Raw genomic sequence first — 13,818 nt, 5'->3', positions numbered from 1 at the left:
TATATGTTCAGCTTTTTTCCCACAGTTCCCTTTTCAGAGTTCTATCTCCAGTTTTGTTGCTCAATCTTTGCAAGACGAGCTAAATTAGTGAGTGGGCACTAGAAACTTGGAACTACAATTTCTTCAGGCCTTCATAGGAAGCTCTAGGGAGCAGGAGGCTTTGAATTGTTTAAAAGCAGAAACAAGGATGAGATCTAAGTCTGTTCTCATTTGCAGATCAGGATGTCGAGAACCAAACTTAGGAAGGAAGGATCAAGGACAAATAAATTCAGTCTTGGCTGACAAGAAAAAAAAAAAAAGCTTCTGTAATTTCAGTTCACGCTTCCAAATTAAATCAGAAGCTTGAAAGAGTGACAAATGGACCATTTATTTGTCATTCGCCCAAATTAAACAGGCAGCTGAAAGAGTCCGCTATAGAAATTTTGCAACTTGAAATTCAGTGAGACGATACAAACAGAACTTCTAGAAAGGTCACACTGCAATGACACTCATTACAATGGGAAATGAAGCAGTACTGGTAAAAATGCCCAGTTTAACTTTCTAATATGGCAGAAGAACAGAAGAGAAAGCAATTGGAAATCTAAAGTTTTAACAGTCAAAGAAGTAACCAACATCACTAAAAACTCAATTTCTAAAATAAAGCAGCATGCCTTCTATATCTGGAATTTGAGAGAAGATGGGAAGGTGCTGGGCATTAGGCATTTATTTACTAAGCAAAAGACAGGAAGACATGAGCATACTTTAGAGAAAGAAATCAAGAAAATGGTTCTAGAAATTCCAAGGCACTGATACCCCAAGCTAACATTTCAGAAGTTTGCAGTCACTTGCATGGTTCTTCCCTACAGTCACCTGTAGCAGTAGTAGCTTTTACAACTCAAGTGTTAAGCTGTGTACAAATAAGAAGTCTAACTTTAAACTCTCCATAATTCCTTTATCTATAAAATGGGGAAACACAGAAAATAGTCACTTGTCTAAGATTCTACAAAGCTGTTTGCAGGTTACATTTTCTCTAACATTATGAGCTCAGAAATATCAGCTTTCATCAATAAAATACAGGTCTCCAACGTACCCAGTACCTCAGCTTTTTTAATAACTTTCTGCTCATACACACTGCTTTTCCATGTATAAAAAGCACAGCAGCTTTGTAGTTTAGATTCAGATGTAGACAGCTGCCTCTTTAGGGAAAAATTCCAAAAAGTATTTTTAAGAGTAACTGTAGTTTTACACTTACAATGAATAATACAGCAACAAGCTAAAACTACAAATAGACTATTAAGTCCAAGAACATATTTTCACCCAGTGCACATACCTGTTGAAAAACCTTCAACAGTAAATATCAGCTTTATCTTAATAGAGAATATAATTACCAACTGTCAAAATTTCTGTAAGTCTTCTTTCCACAGTAAAGAGTTGTGTAGTAAGTCATTGTACTATATACCCAGACTTAGGGCTACTTTTAGAGATAGCCTTCTGTTTACCATTTCAGGAATAATAACACTAAACTATACATACAATATTGAACTGCTTTAAATCTAGAGCATACAAATCAGACAAGTTGTCAATACCAAGTATTCAATTCAGAAAAGTGATGAATTTTCAGTCTGCCATTGCCTATGCAAGATAAAGTAGTAACAGTTATATTGTATAGAAAATTATTAGATAGCCTTATAAATAATGCCTTTGTCATCTGAAGCTTTTTAGTAGAAGTAGAAGCTTTTTTGGTAGAAGAGCCTCAGTATTCCTGGGTGTAGGAAGAGGAAGGAGGGAAGGGAGATTATTAATAAAGTTTTGAAACGCTGCAAATCATCCAAAGGCAGATGAAATCAAACATTCAGACTGATTCCATTTATAGAACTATTCAAGATTTATCTCTTTTCAATTACATCTATGTTTTAAAATCATAGCTTTATCTGATTATCATATCTGCTAATTTTTTCATTGTCCCAGGAATTGTGCCTATTAATTGAGACCAGCACATTTTCAGTTATTATTCTTGCTGCACCACTGATATGTCAAGCCTGTTGCTGAGGGATACAAAGTTATTTCAGGATTTTATCTGCAAGTAATTTTATGAGGAGGATTTAAGAGCAGTTAAATTACTGACTCCAAATAAACATCAACAGGATCAATTTTTCATCTCTGTTTACAGTTGTTTATTTCATTCTTTGCCTTTTCGCAGATGCACTGTTAAAAAAAAATCTTTAACTTTAAAATGATTTTTTTTTTTAAGAATTATCTGAAATGCTACATATAGGTACCTAACATGTACATATTGAAAGATATCTTAATCTCATGTTCATAAATGAACTACCACAGGGTAACAAGATGCCACAGATCAGCGTCCTGAATGCACGTAATAGTTCAGAGGAGCTTTGTCCCTTTTGAGACTACTGGCACTATTTTCCAAGAGGTCAGAAAGCAAGAGCAGTCATAGTGACAGGTACTAGACATCAGTCAAAGCACACCAATTTATTGTTCAATAATAAGTGTGCACTGAAGTCCTAAGAAAACAAATCTCAGACACGCTCTTTTAGTTGAATACAAAGATACTAGTTACATCACAGCAATGAAAGATGAACCATGCAATTCTTCAACTAAGAACAACAAATTATCCCAGCTTACCCTTTCTATCTCCTGAAGGTACAGGAGAGCAATATCCCCAGCCTTCTCATAGCAAGTAACAATTTCTTGTTCACGGTCCACATGGAGGTTGCTAGCTGAAGAAGAAATTGGCAACTTCTCAAGACAGAGACCTGAAAATAGAACATTTTCAAAAGGAGCATTAAAAACTAATGTCATATCTCACTATCCTTTTACAACAGACCTGTGGCATTCTTTACCTTACCCATCACATATGTTATTTGTCAAAAACTCATTCAATGATAAATGAACTGTTTGTTATCTATTCACTTTGCTATTTAGCTCCATTCAGTAAATGTATGATTAACAACATATTGAAATAAAAGGATTAATATATCCTCTGCAGGAGGAAGTCACTAAACACCTGTTGACAAATAACAGTTTCAATATTTTTCTGTTGTAAAGACAACAGTCAGTACAGCTTCAAGAATCCAGCCATGACCCTTATTCTCTTCTGGTCTACTTTGCTAATGAACAGGACGGGAGATCCAGCTACTGAAAAATAGCAATTAAATTGTCTTCCATACACATCCTCATAAGGTCTGGCATTGGGGACAGACAGCACAAGATACTATGCAGACAGTAAGCACTTTATGCCATAGGATAACTAGGAGAAATTGTTGTGACATATCCACTCAGATATCAATGCCCACAAAAGAATCCAGTACAGCCAACTAATGTAAGAGGTATTTCTCTCCCATCAAGGTGAAGTAGTCTTTTTGCCTCAGGACTTTGTAAGCTACATCCAATAAATACATTTCCTGGAGCTCTGAAGACAAGAAAATGTTTGTCTAAAAACAAAACCCAACTCTCACTGATCAATACCATCTCCTAGACAAGCAGCTTGCATTACAGTTATTTTCAAGATATTCAGAGAAACGTAGCTGGAAAGGACAGAGAGCACTAATCCATCCAGCTGTCCAAGGTATCAGCCAACCCTGACAGACTCTGATCTAACCTGTTCTTAAAAGCCTCCCATGAGAGTCATACCTTGGCATCCCTACGCGATTTATTATAAAGCTCAACTCTTCTCACCATTAACATTTTTTTCCTAATGTCCAAGTCTCTCTCCCTATATTAATTACTTCGAGTCCATTTCACAGAGAGATTATTCCCTTCTTTACAAAACCCTTTTTCAATGTTAATCTAGAGAAAGAGAGACATGGCTGCAATAAAGAACATCAGTTCTCACATCTTTCTCATATCATGCTTCCTTGACAGCTGATCATTTTTATCTCCTCTGGACTCTCTCCAATAGGTTACATCTTTCTCAACTCATGGTGTCAAAGCTAGACACCCTGCTCCACCTGAAGCTTCAACGACATTGAGCAAAACAGATTATTTCCTGCGTTTTATGCAGGATTCTTTTTATGCAGACCAGCAGAATGTTAGTGCCTTTTTTTGTGTAGTAGCAAAAGTCTCTCTTCTGTTTGTGATTTGTAACAGATTGTCAGATCATATTCCACAAAATGCCTGCCTCATCAGTAACCCCCATCTTATATTTACTTGAATAATTATTTGTATTTGAAGTGTAGCACTTTCCATAGGTCCTTACAGACTTATTTCAGATCATTCCTCCAGTTTGTCAGTAGTAAAAGCTCATCTTAAAGTGCCTGCATCCCCTCCCACATTGATATAATTCACAATTTAAAAGAGCATACTCAACTCATCATCCCAGGTTTTGAGTGTCCATTTCTTAAAAAAAAAAAAAGCATGTAGTGATATATATGGCATTCTACAGACATCTGTCGTCCAATAGAACCAAATCCCAGTTTGGAGAATAGTTTAATCAAGAGATTTCTGTCCATCAATACCGTAAGACAGGGGCAGCATGTTTCGTTTGAGTTACAATAGTTTTTGTATTAAAAAAACCTTGGAAAGACACAGCCATGGAAACTGGCATTTATTCATCAATGAACTCAAACTATTAAATATTTATAAACTGCAGATTCTTTTAAAATATCTATCAAGTTTCAGCATCTCCACACAGAAGTTACTATATCTCATCTATATGCAAAAAATTAAGTTGTATTTCTGGCTCAGGAGGATGCCTTAAGTCTGTATCAGTGCACACTGGCCAACTTACCCTCTAATTTGCTCTTTTACCAGTACAAACAACTTACAACCTACACCTCGTTTTGCTAGCTATATATCCAGTTAAGGCAAAAATCCCCAACTCCACTACTAACTGCTTCGTTAAAGGCAAAATAAAACTTAACATACTTTTCAAAAGCCTTTCCAAAAACCTGGAAGCATGGCAGACATACAAATACACTCTCTCAAAAACCTGCTAAATCTGAGTATTGCCACTAGACTCCTCTGACATTGTGGTTTTAACATAATGTATTTCTAAAAATTAACTGCATATGAAAAAAGTCTGGAGTAATCTATGCTAATCTGCTCTCTTTTAATTTTCCATCAAATAGTAAATATTCCATTTTTTGCTATGTGTCATAGAATCAAAAGCAGCAAGATTAGACTATACAAAAAGGTCTGTTATCCTGCTACAACAGTAGCCTTAAACTGACCCATAAAATCTAAATGAACAGTTGATGCTGTACAGAAAGTTTGCAATGCCCTAGGCAAACATCTTCAAACTCAGAAATGACCCTATTCTACAATAAATGAGCAGCAATGAAAAGATCGAATGACTGAAAGCATCAGATAGTTGGTAAGTGGATCAATCCTCCCAACCCTTTCACTCCTATGACATAAGCAGCAAGTACCCGATAGTAATCCTCCACTACCTATTACTCAGCTGACTATTTGTGGACTTGACTTGGATTTATTATTTCTATTCTTATACTTTACAGCCACAATAAAAATCCTCTTAATCTGAAAAGCTCAATCTAAGAACATCCTCTCACTTTTGGCTGAGAATTTTCATTAAGATATGAAAGAACATCAGTGCTCTCTGAGAAACTTTGTTAGAATTTTGTACTTCCCTTCTGCATTATTGAATGAGTCCTTTCCTTAGGATATAATGCTATTTCTCAAAGCAACTTTAATATGCATCTAGTACTCTCTGTAGTTTTGTTGATATATTTATTACAGCAGGTGAAAGTATGTATATTTTAAAACATGCAGCACCTAGGAGCAGGAAGTTCATCTGAAGAACTATCCTGAAACCACCACTGAACAGGATGGTTCAGACACCAACATAACCAACCAGAAATAACATAGAAGAAAACTCCCAAGTCATCATTTCTGAAACAGGTTAGAGTCCCTTCAGACTCCAGACTATCCATCATCCATTTATTTTCTTAAATACATCAGCTGATAAAGCAGGAGAACCTACTGAAGTCCATAAAAGTATTTTTATTTGAAATGGATACAACACAGCAATATAGCAGTAACAATCACATAATATATTGCTCACTGCTTCCTAAGAACACTGTGAGATGATAAAAAGTGACTTGAAATAGAGGTTATTAGATTAGGCTCTTGAAAAAAGAATAAGCAAGAGGTAACACACAGAATAGAGAATCATAAATTTTGAAGAAATACATATCATCCTCAATTACCTGAAGACTTATGCATATACTTGGACAGGTCAGTTCTTCCCTTTGTGCTTGTTCCCACACCTGCAAGGAGGAATCTCTGCTTTTCCCCCCACCCCAGAATGATAGATTTATGTATAAACTTCTTGGAGATACTAAGAAAAGAGATGCATGTTACTGCCATGAAATATCATTGTATTAATGTATAGGTTATAGTTATCGGTTTACTTGATCTTCATTAGATTTCCTCTAATTACATTCTGCATTCCAGCATATCAGGCCAGTTGCTATCACAAATTAAAAGCCATGAATATCAAAGTTAAGTTTAAGCCCTTCCCAGTCAAAATCACCTTGAAGTAAAAGCTTCCAACAAACTGGGTCAGTTTTATTTTGGGAAGACACTTATCTCATACGTATCTAGTCCCGATATCAAGCAAGATGACTCCTGAGGGGAAAGAAAGTGAGAAGCAGTGAAATGAATACGAGTCCACACCACTTAAGCTTACATGTTTTGACAAGCAATTTTAGAGTTGCTTTGCAAAACAGAGTAGAACAGCAACAAAAAGCATCTGGCAAGAAAAGAATGTGTGATATATAAATTACCTGATAACGGGCAAAAGTTTTGTTTAAGTCTTCAAAAACTTTATAAACCACCCATATTTTGTAAAAGCAAACAGTAGATAACTTTACCATATATTCCCAGTAGCACTCTTGTGACTATGGTCTCATATCAGTGCATTTTAACTAAAAATGAACAAGATCATGCCAAGTAAACTTTCATGTTTTACAAAAACAATGCAACAGCAAACCAACCCTACCACCAGACACCCATGCGCCAGCCACTACCCAGCAGAGAGGGCTCCTCAGTAAGAATGAGCAATGAAGCAACAATTTTTAAGAAGTCCCTGTGAAACAGATCTGCTTATTCTCAAATAAGAAACAGCTTTTACATTAAAGACAATGACAGTAATTACTTCTCATTTATAAACCACTAAAACAAAAACAAAATCCCCAAACTATAACTTCTGCAGGAAACCAGATTAAGAAATACGCCCATCCCATTACGCAGGCAGAATAAAACAAAAATTACTCAAAGGTCAAAAGGCCACTGCAGAGCTCAGATCTTTACCATGTGTTCCTACCACCTAGGCAGCAGGAAGCAGTTTCACTGCTGAAACCGTTAAAATACATCAGGCTGACAGAAGCATATCACATTTACTGCATTTTATATCTGAGATTTTTCCAAGATGCCAGCCAGTACCTTCTCTGTTTACCACTAAAATATATTAGACCACAAATAATAACAGATCCTATGGCTTACCTACTGTTTTCAGTAGTTAAGTCAAAGAACACAAGAAAAAAAAAAGTGGAAGACGATTTTCTGTCTAAGCAAATAAGCATGTTCTTGCATGATGGAGAGGAGAGGATTCCACCAACAGACAAAGATTCCTGGGCTTGATGCCAGTTTGCCCTAAACAGATACCTAAAACCCAAGTCTGTTTGAGTATACAATATTTAATATTGCCTATATGATATGCAAAGCAAGGGTGAAAAGTGTTCCAAGTGCTGTGAAATAAATAAATCCTTCATCTCCTTTCGAAGGAGTTGAATATTTAGCTTATACATTTAGATCAAGGAATTAAGTAGAACATGACAGACATTTATCAGTAATTTTTAAAGAAAAACTGAAACAATTTCAGTTTCTGCTATCAAGGAATTCCCCCCGGTGCTTGTCTGAATTTAGAAAGAACATTGCCAATTCTGCTTTAGGAAAGGACTTATTTCAGAATGGTCTCATTTTCCAGAAGTCATCAACCACAGACTGCTTTTGAAAAAACGCTCTACAAACAAGTCACAATGTACTTTTTTCCTCCTCAATTCCCTACGGCATTTCTGGAGTAATGACTACTAAGAAAAGAAGAATAAGGGAAAGCCAAATGAATGATACACAGAGATTAAGAAAAAAATAGAGAGGGGAAGAAATATATTAGGCTATGGCTTACTTATCAGTTATTGCAGATGCACTGTTCTAGTCCAAACTGCCTCTATCTCTAGACAATCTTCAGAATTATTTCTCTGCTTTTTAAGTGCCCCATAACACCCCCACCCATTCACCTCCCAAAAAGACATAGGAAAAATCTCCAGTAACTGTTAGGATGCAGAATCTCCTCTCTGGCTAGTGTCACACTCAATTAGTTTCAAGAAAAGGCATCAGCAAGAAGGATGATATCCTCTTTTCTCAGCAAACTTGAATTTAAGAGAAGCTGCTCTGGCAAGCCACTCTTTCATATGCAGACTACTCAGAGAATTAAGTCATTTCTAGATGAAATCCAGAGCATCATAAGCACCACTCTACAGAACTGAAGACAGTATTTTACCATATATGCTCACACTGTAGTTATATTTTTGCATTAGTATGGCTTTTCTAATACCATAGATATGCTAGTTCTTCAAAATACTTCCAAGTTCCTCAAAGTTAAAAAGAAAATGGAAGTTACAAGTTTCTAATGGCAAGAACCATCTTCTCTTTTCTGTAGTAAACGCTTATTAATCCAAGCAGTACATAAAAGCATAGTAATATTTCGGGGCGGGTTCGTTACATTATCTGAGAGAACAAAGATGATGAAGGGACCGGAGCATCTCTCACACAAGGAGAGCCTGGGACTGCTCAGCCTGGAGAAGAGGAGGCTCCAGGGGAATCTTATCAGTGTGTACAGATACCTGACGGGAAGACAAAGACAGAGCCCGACTCTTCTCAGCACTGCCCAATGACAGGACAGGAGGCAACAGGCACAAACTGAACTGCCAGGAAATTCCATCTGAATACGAAAAACCTCTTCTACTGTGAGGGTGGTCAAACACTGGAACAGGTTGCTCCAAGAGGTGTGGAGTCTCCATCCCTGGAGATATTCAAAACCCAACTGGACACAGTCTTGGGCAACCTGCTCTAGCTGACCCTCCTTGTGCTAGGGGGTTGGGCCAGGGGATCTGCAGAGGTCCCTGCCAAGCCCAACCATTCTGTCATTCTGCAACTGTCATGAAATGACTGGCCACACTTTTCCTCTAAATGTAACAGCATTCAAATCTTTATATTTTCTTATGAGCACAAAATACTTATTTATTTATTACCAGAAAAGATCGGTATTGTCACAGATGCATTTGTTTGAAGAACTATGCACCAGCCAACACTTGTTCTACAGTACAGCCCTTTGCCTGACAAGCAACTTCTAGAAAGGCTGAAAAAGCTCAAATGAGAGGTAAGAGCTGGGGAAAGGACTGGTAAGTGTAGCAGATCTCAGAGTGAGTGAATCTCTGATGAATGCTCCACAAAGCAGAAGAAATACACACTAGTACATTGAGAGGTCATCATGGTAGCTGCTTACTCAGGAGAAAAGAGTTGGGTTAACTACTGAATTTATATTGAGTTGTTTTGCTGTAAATCATCAGGACCATTCTTGCAAGAATCTCTGAGGAAAAAGGATCAGGCTTCAATGTGACACCAGTTCTTCATATGGCATGAGAAGAGAGGCCAGAAGCTCAAATCACACACCAATTTTAAATTTGGCCCAACATTTTCTCCCTCTCATCATCCTCCCAAAAGGCAAGATTCTATAAAATTAAGACCAAGGGAAAAGAAAAAAGAAACATTTCAAGTCCTAAAGAATTCTATTTTATTAAGAACTAAGAAGTGTTCATTCAGTGCTTGGATTTCAGGTACTGGAGCTAAAAGCAACATTGAAGGAATCAAGTCTAACCCCTGGGTTCCCTCCCAACCTCTGTTCAAGCAAGGGAGATGGTGTAAAAACAGAGTGGGGAAATACAAGATTTTAACAGAGGAATTTCTAAGTAGCTGGGCACAGGCTTTCTAGCTGTGCTCTGCAAACTACTTGCTGACAGGCTGCCATGTCTACATAGCAATATGGGAAGAGGGAACTTAAGGAAATTGAGTTCTTGACCCATTGCCTAATGAGGGTAGAGATCTCTGGCATTATTACTAAAACAGCTTTCATTTAGCATTCTTCCATGAAGATCTGCTTGGTGTCTGCTGACACAGGCTAGCAATGCAGAAGATCTCATTACAATTGTATATGATTAAAGTTAAGTGCAGCATCTTCTGCTAACTGCAAAGTAGCTATTCGCATTCACCCGACACTTTCACTGAAGCTAATGGGCATTTGCATGTTTCTGTAAATAGAACTAATTAATAGCCAGTCATTTAACTTGGCAAATGCAACATTAAATTTGAATATGGGTCAGCAGCAGCAAAAACAGTCTCACCTTACTCAACATACATCATCTAAATATAAACACAGTTATTTGAACAGGCAATATAAGACGTGAAACAGCCTGTAGCAATAAGGCTGCAATCCTGTAATGTCACAGTCTGACTTACATAGGACATCCCTCACATACTTAACAAGACTTTGTCACCGTAATGCAACACAGCCATCTTGTCAGATACCTGCGCTGGTCTGCTTATCTACTACAATGTAGTAAATATGAACACTATTTCTTAACTAAAAGTTTACTAAGTTGCAGGATTTAAGAAACAGTAGACCTTTAAATTGCTGTTCCCATCTCTGAGCACCTGGAGAGAGAGTCACTAATTTGTAATGAAAGTATTGTAAATTCATATTTTAATCATGTCTTCTCACTTATGCAGCAGTATCAGAATCATGTTACCTAAGACTTCAATAAGCTTATTTCCCAGTTAAATATATACTTGTTATTTGAGTGTTACTGACAGGTTGCACCTCCCCAAATTAACACCTCAGTATCCCACTGTGCAAGCATCTCATCCCTGCCTCCATAAGCAAACAAAAATTGCTTAGGAACATAAGAGATACTGCCATGCACGGTATTTGAATAATGCGTGTGTGCGCTTTCCGCTATATTACCTCATTCATATACTGCTGAAGACTTGTAGAAACTTAATTGCCCTGTTCCCAGAGGCCATATCCCTAGAATATTAGCTTCAGCCATTATTAAAGTGGATTCTAAATATATGCTTCTGTATGATAACAGTGCCACACAGAGTTTTTTTCAAGTTGGTCCTGTAGGATAAGGAAGAAATATGGGAAGTTGGAGCTGAATCAGCACGTCTAACTTGAAAAAGAAAAAAAGTCACCCATATGCACAGTCTTTAATTACTTTTTTATGGATCCATACTTCGTCTTATTTCCATTCTTAAATTAAGACCTTCCTTCAGTCTCAGAATTCAGCATTGCCTGTTAAAGTGATCTAGTAAAGAAAGTAAACAAATGGATACCAATGAGGGAAAAAACAAAAAAACAAACAAAAAAACCTCTTAACAGGCCAATCTGCTCTACTAATCAAAAGGTAGTCATTCCGAAGCAGACACTTAAATATCAAAGATGTATACCAGTCCAAAACGTGCAAAACCCCTCCAAACTTTCCTTGGAGCCAATGTTTGCCAGCACAACCTCAAGTCTATCCTTCCCTCCTCCTCTCCACCTCAGCCCAGCCTCGTCTCTTAGCTCACCTCTTGCTGCATATGACAGCTCTAACGACAGATACCCATGCCTGAACTACGTGCTGTGACAGAAGACCCAGAATCTGCTTTTTTCTGAGCTGTTTCTTGAGAATTCAGATTATAGGTATAGGCCTACTATCTTAAAGGCTGCTGCAAACGAAGGAAAGGCACCAGCCTCAGGGAGCTGGCCCCAGCTCCGCTCCCACACCTGCTTTCAGGCCACCACTCCATCACAGCAGAGCCAAGCAAACTAGCCCATCTCCCCCACAATGTGCTTTTTTTAATGCCCAGTTTTCTTTCCCTGCTCATGCTCTCTTGAAACAAGCTGGCACCTCCATGCACAGACATCTCACTACTGAAAATTGTTTTACCAGGTGCTTTTCCTCCACTGTAAAGCGTCAAATGCAATTACAAACAGGGTTTTCCTCCCCCCATCCCTAACAAACTAATCCAAATACTCTCCACAAAATCCTGAGAATATTTAAGTGGTCCTTTAATTTGGAAAGCACCATCTTTTCATTTCTATGTTTTATACGACATCTAAAAGTTACCCTTCTCACTTTCTTCAAGTAAATCTTTGAATCTAAGACAATTCTATATTTAACACCAAAACTATGATTTTATTAATATTCTATTTCCACACACCACCTTCTATATACACACACTGAGTCATCACTCAGAAGCACAGCACCAAAATTTGCCCCCCGCCTTTTTTTTTTTTTTTTTTTTTTTAAAGTGCCTATACAGAAAATACTTGATCTATGCCAGAATTGCATTCTGTGGACAAAAAAAAAAAAAGAAAAAAAAAGCAGCAGAAAGACACCAGAACTGCACCCCACTCAGTTCACTGTGCAGCAATGACCTTCTCTCAGCTTCCGAGGGAGGGATATCTAGATAGCCTTGACTCCCGGCCTCTGCTAATCAAGTTTTGGCCTCATGTGTACGCACTTGGCTACTCTCCTTTATGCTGTTTAAGTGGACACTGCAGTGATATCTTTTCATCAGATCACTCTTCCGTCTTCTTCTAATCAATATAAAGCATAGGACATGAGCACCAACAGTGGCTTTTCAAGCTTCTGCTGCCAGAAGCTCGAAGAAAACGTATCCTGTTCCTCGTGTTCTCTTCTGAAGCATTTTCTTGCTCACCATTACAAACGCCTGTCCATTAGCTGCTTGGTCTGATGAAATAAGGCAGCTCCTCTGTCATCACATTAATAATTTTGATCCTTTTCCCTAGGAGCAGTGGAAGACGGGAAACACTTTCCAGCAGCTGTGCAGGTACTGAGGCCTCCACCATTCACAAGTTAATGCAGCTGCACATTACAGGCTCCCAAAGAGCCAAAGGAAACAGAAAAGGTTTCAAAGGCAGCTTGCTGGGATTTTTCTCGGACTTTTCAGTCATTTAACAATCACTTCATCTTCCTTGCTGGATTTAAATGGTTTTGAATCCTTCAAGTGACTTATTATCAGTCAACATTTGTCTCACTTACATCCTTCCAAACACGCTGTCCTCCACACTGAGGCCCAAAAGCATCCTTTTACAACATATATGTATACCTTTCGTTATGTAATAAAAAGTGTTCCAGTTCTCGTGGTGAGTGCACTGCAGCCAGTAGATGGCTTTTTTTCATTAGTTTGATGACAGAATTATTCTAAGTTGAAGGCTGGGGGTGTGTGAAAACACTGCATTTCACACTCTGGATGCAGAGCCAGAATCCTCTGATGTAAACTACTGTATTTAAGGAACATTTTTCAGTGAGGTGTACAAACAACGAACTTGATGGATACTTCATTCAGACACACTCACTCTAGAGACTCCAAAGAGACAGTAATAAGTTTCCCATTTGGATTTTTTGTCAAATCTGACTTTATAGCAACATAAATTTATAAATACACATACATATGTACACATGCACATATACCCACACCCCCCAACACCACAGGTCAGCAAGTGTTTTGGGATCTCACTTCTTCTGCCAGGCTCTGATTCCACTTCCTCTCCCCACAATTAAAACCTATTTTGTATGTTCACAAACAAGAAGAAAATGGAATATGTATGTGGAAAGCAGATCATAAAGACTAGTTTAGGGTTACAGCATAACATGCTCATTTAAGTGCCATGTAACAACTGTGGAATAATCAACACATCCACTGACGCATTCAGCTCGAGCTACCACCTGTTAC

General features: G+C 37.8%; 1 protein-coding gene across 4 annotated transcripts in view; it reads right to left on the bottom strand.

The window, feature by feature from the left end:
* Nucleotides 1-13,818, bottom strand: part of TTC7B (tetratricopeptide repeat domain 7B) — a 149,602-nt gene that overhangs the window by 116,958 nt on the left and 18,826 nt on the right. For all 4 annotated transcript variants that reach the window (XM_064512193.1, XM_064512192.1, XM_026111982.2 and 1 more), the window contains one exon: nucleotides 2,623-2,753. In XM_064512193.1, coding sequence (XP_064368263.1) covers nucleotides 2,623-2,753 — 131 coding nt within the window. The remainder of the gene's footprint in view (nucleotides 1-2,622; nucleotides 2,754-13,818) is intronic.

Source organism: Dromaius novaehollandiae, chromosome 5 (genome assembly GCF_036370855.1).
Source record: "Dromaius novaehollandiae isolate bDroNov1 chromosome 5, bDroNov1.hap1, whole genome shotgun sequence".
Lineage (NCBI taxonomy): Eukaryota > Metazoa > Chordata > Aves > Casuariiformes > Dromaiidae > Dromaius > Dromaius novaehollandiae.
This window is presented reverse-complemented; position numbering and strand designations above follow the sequence as displayed.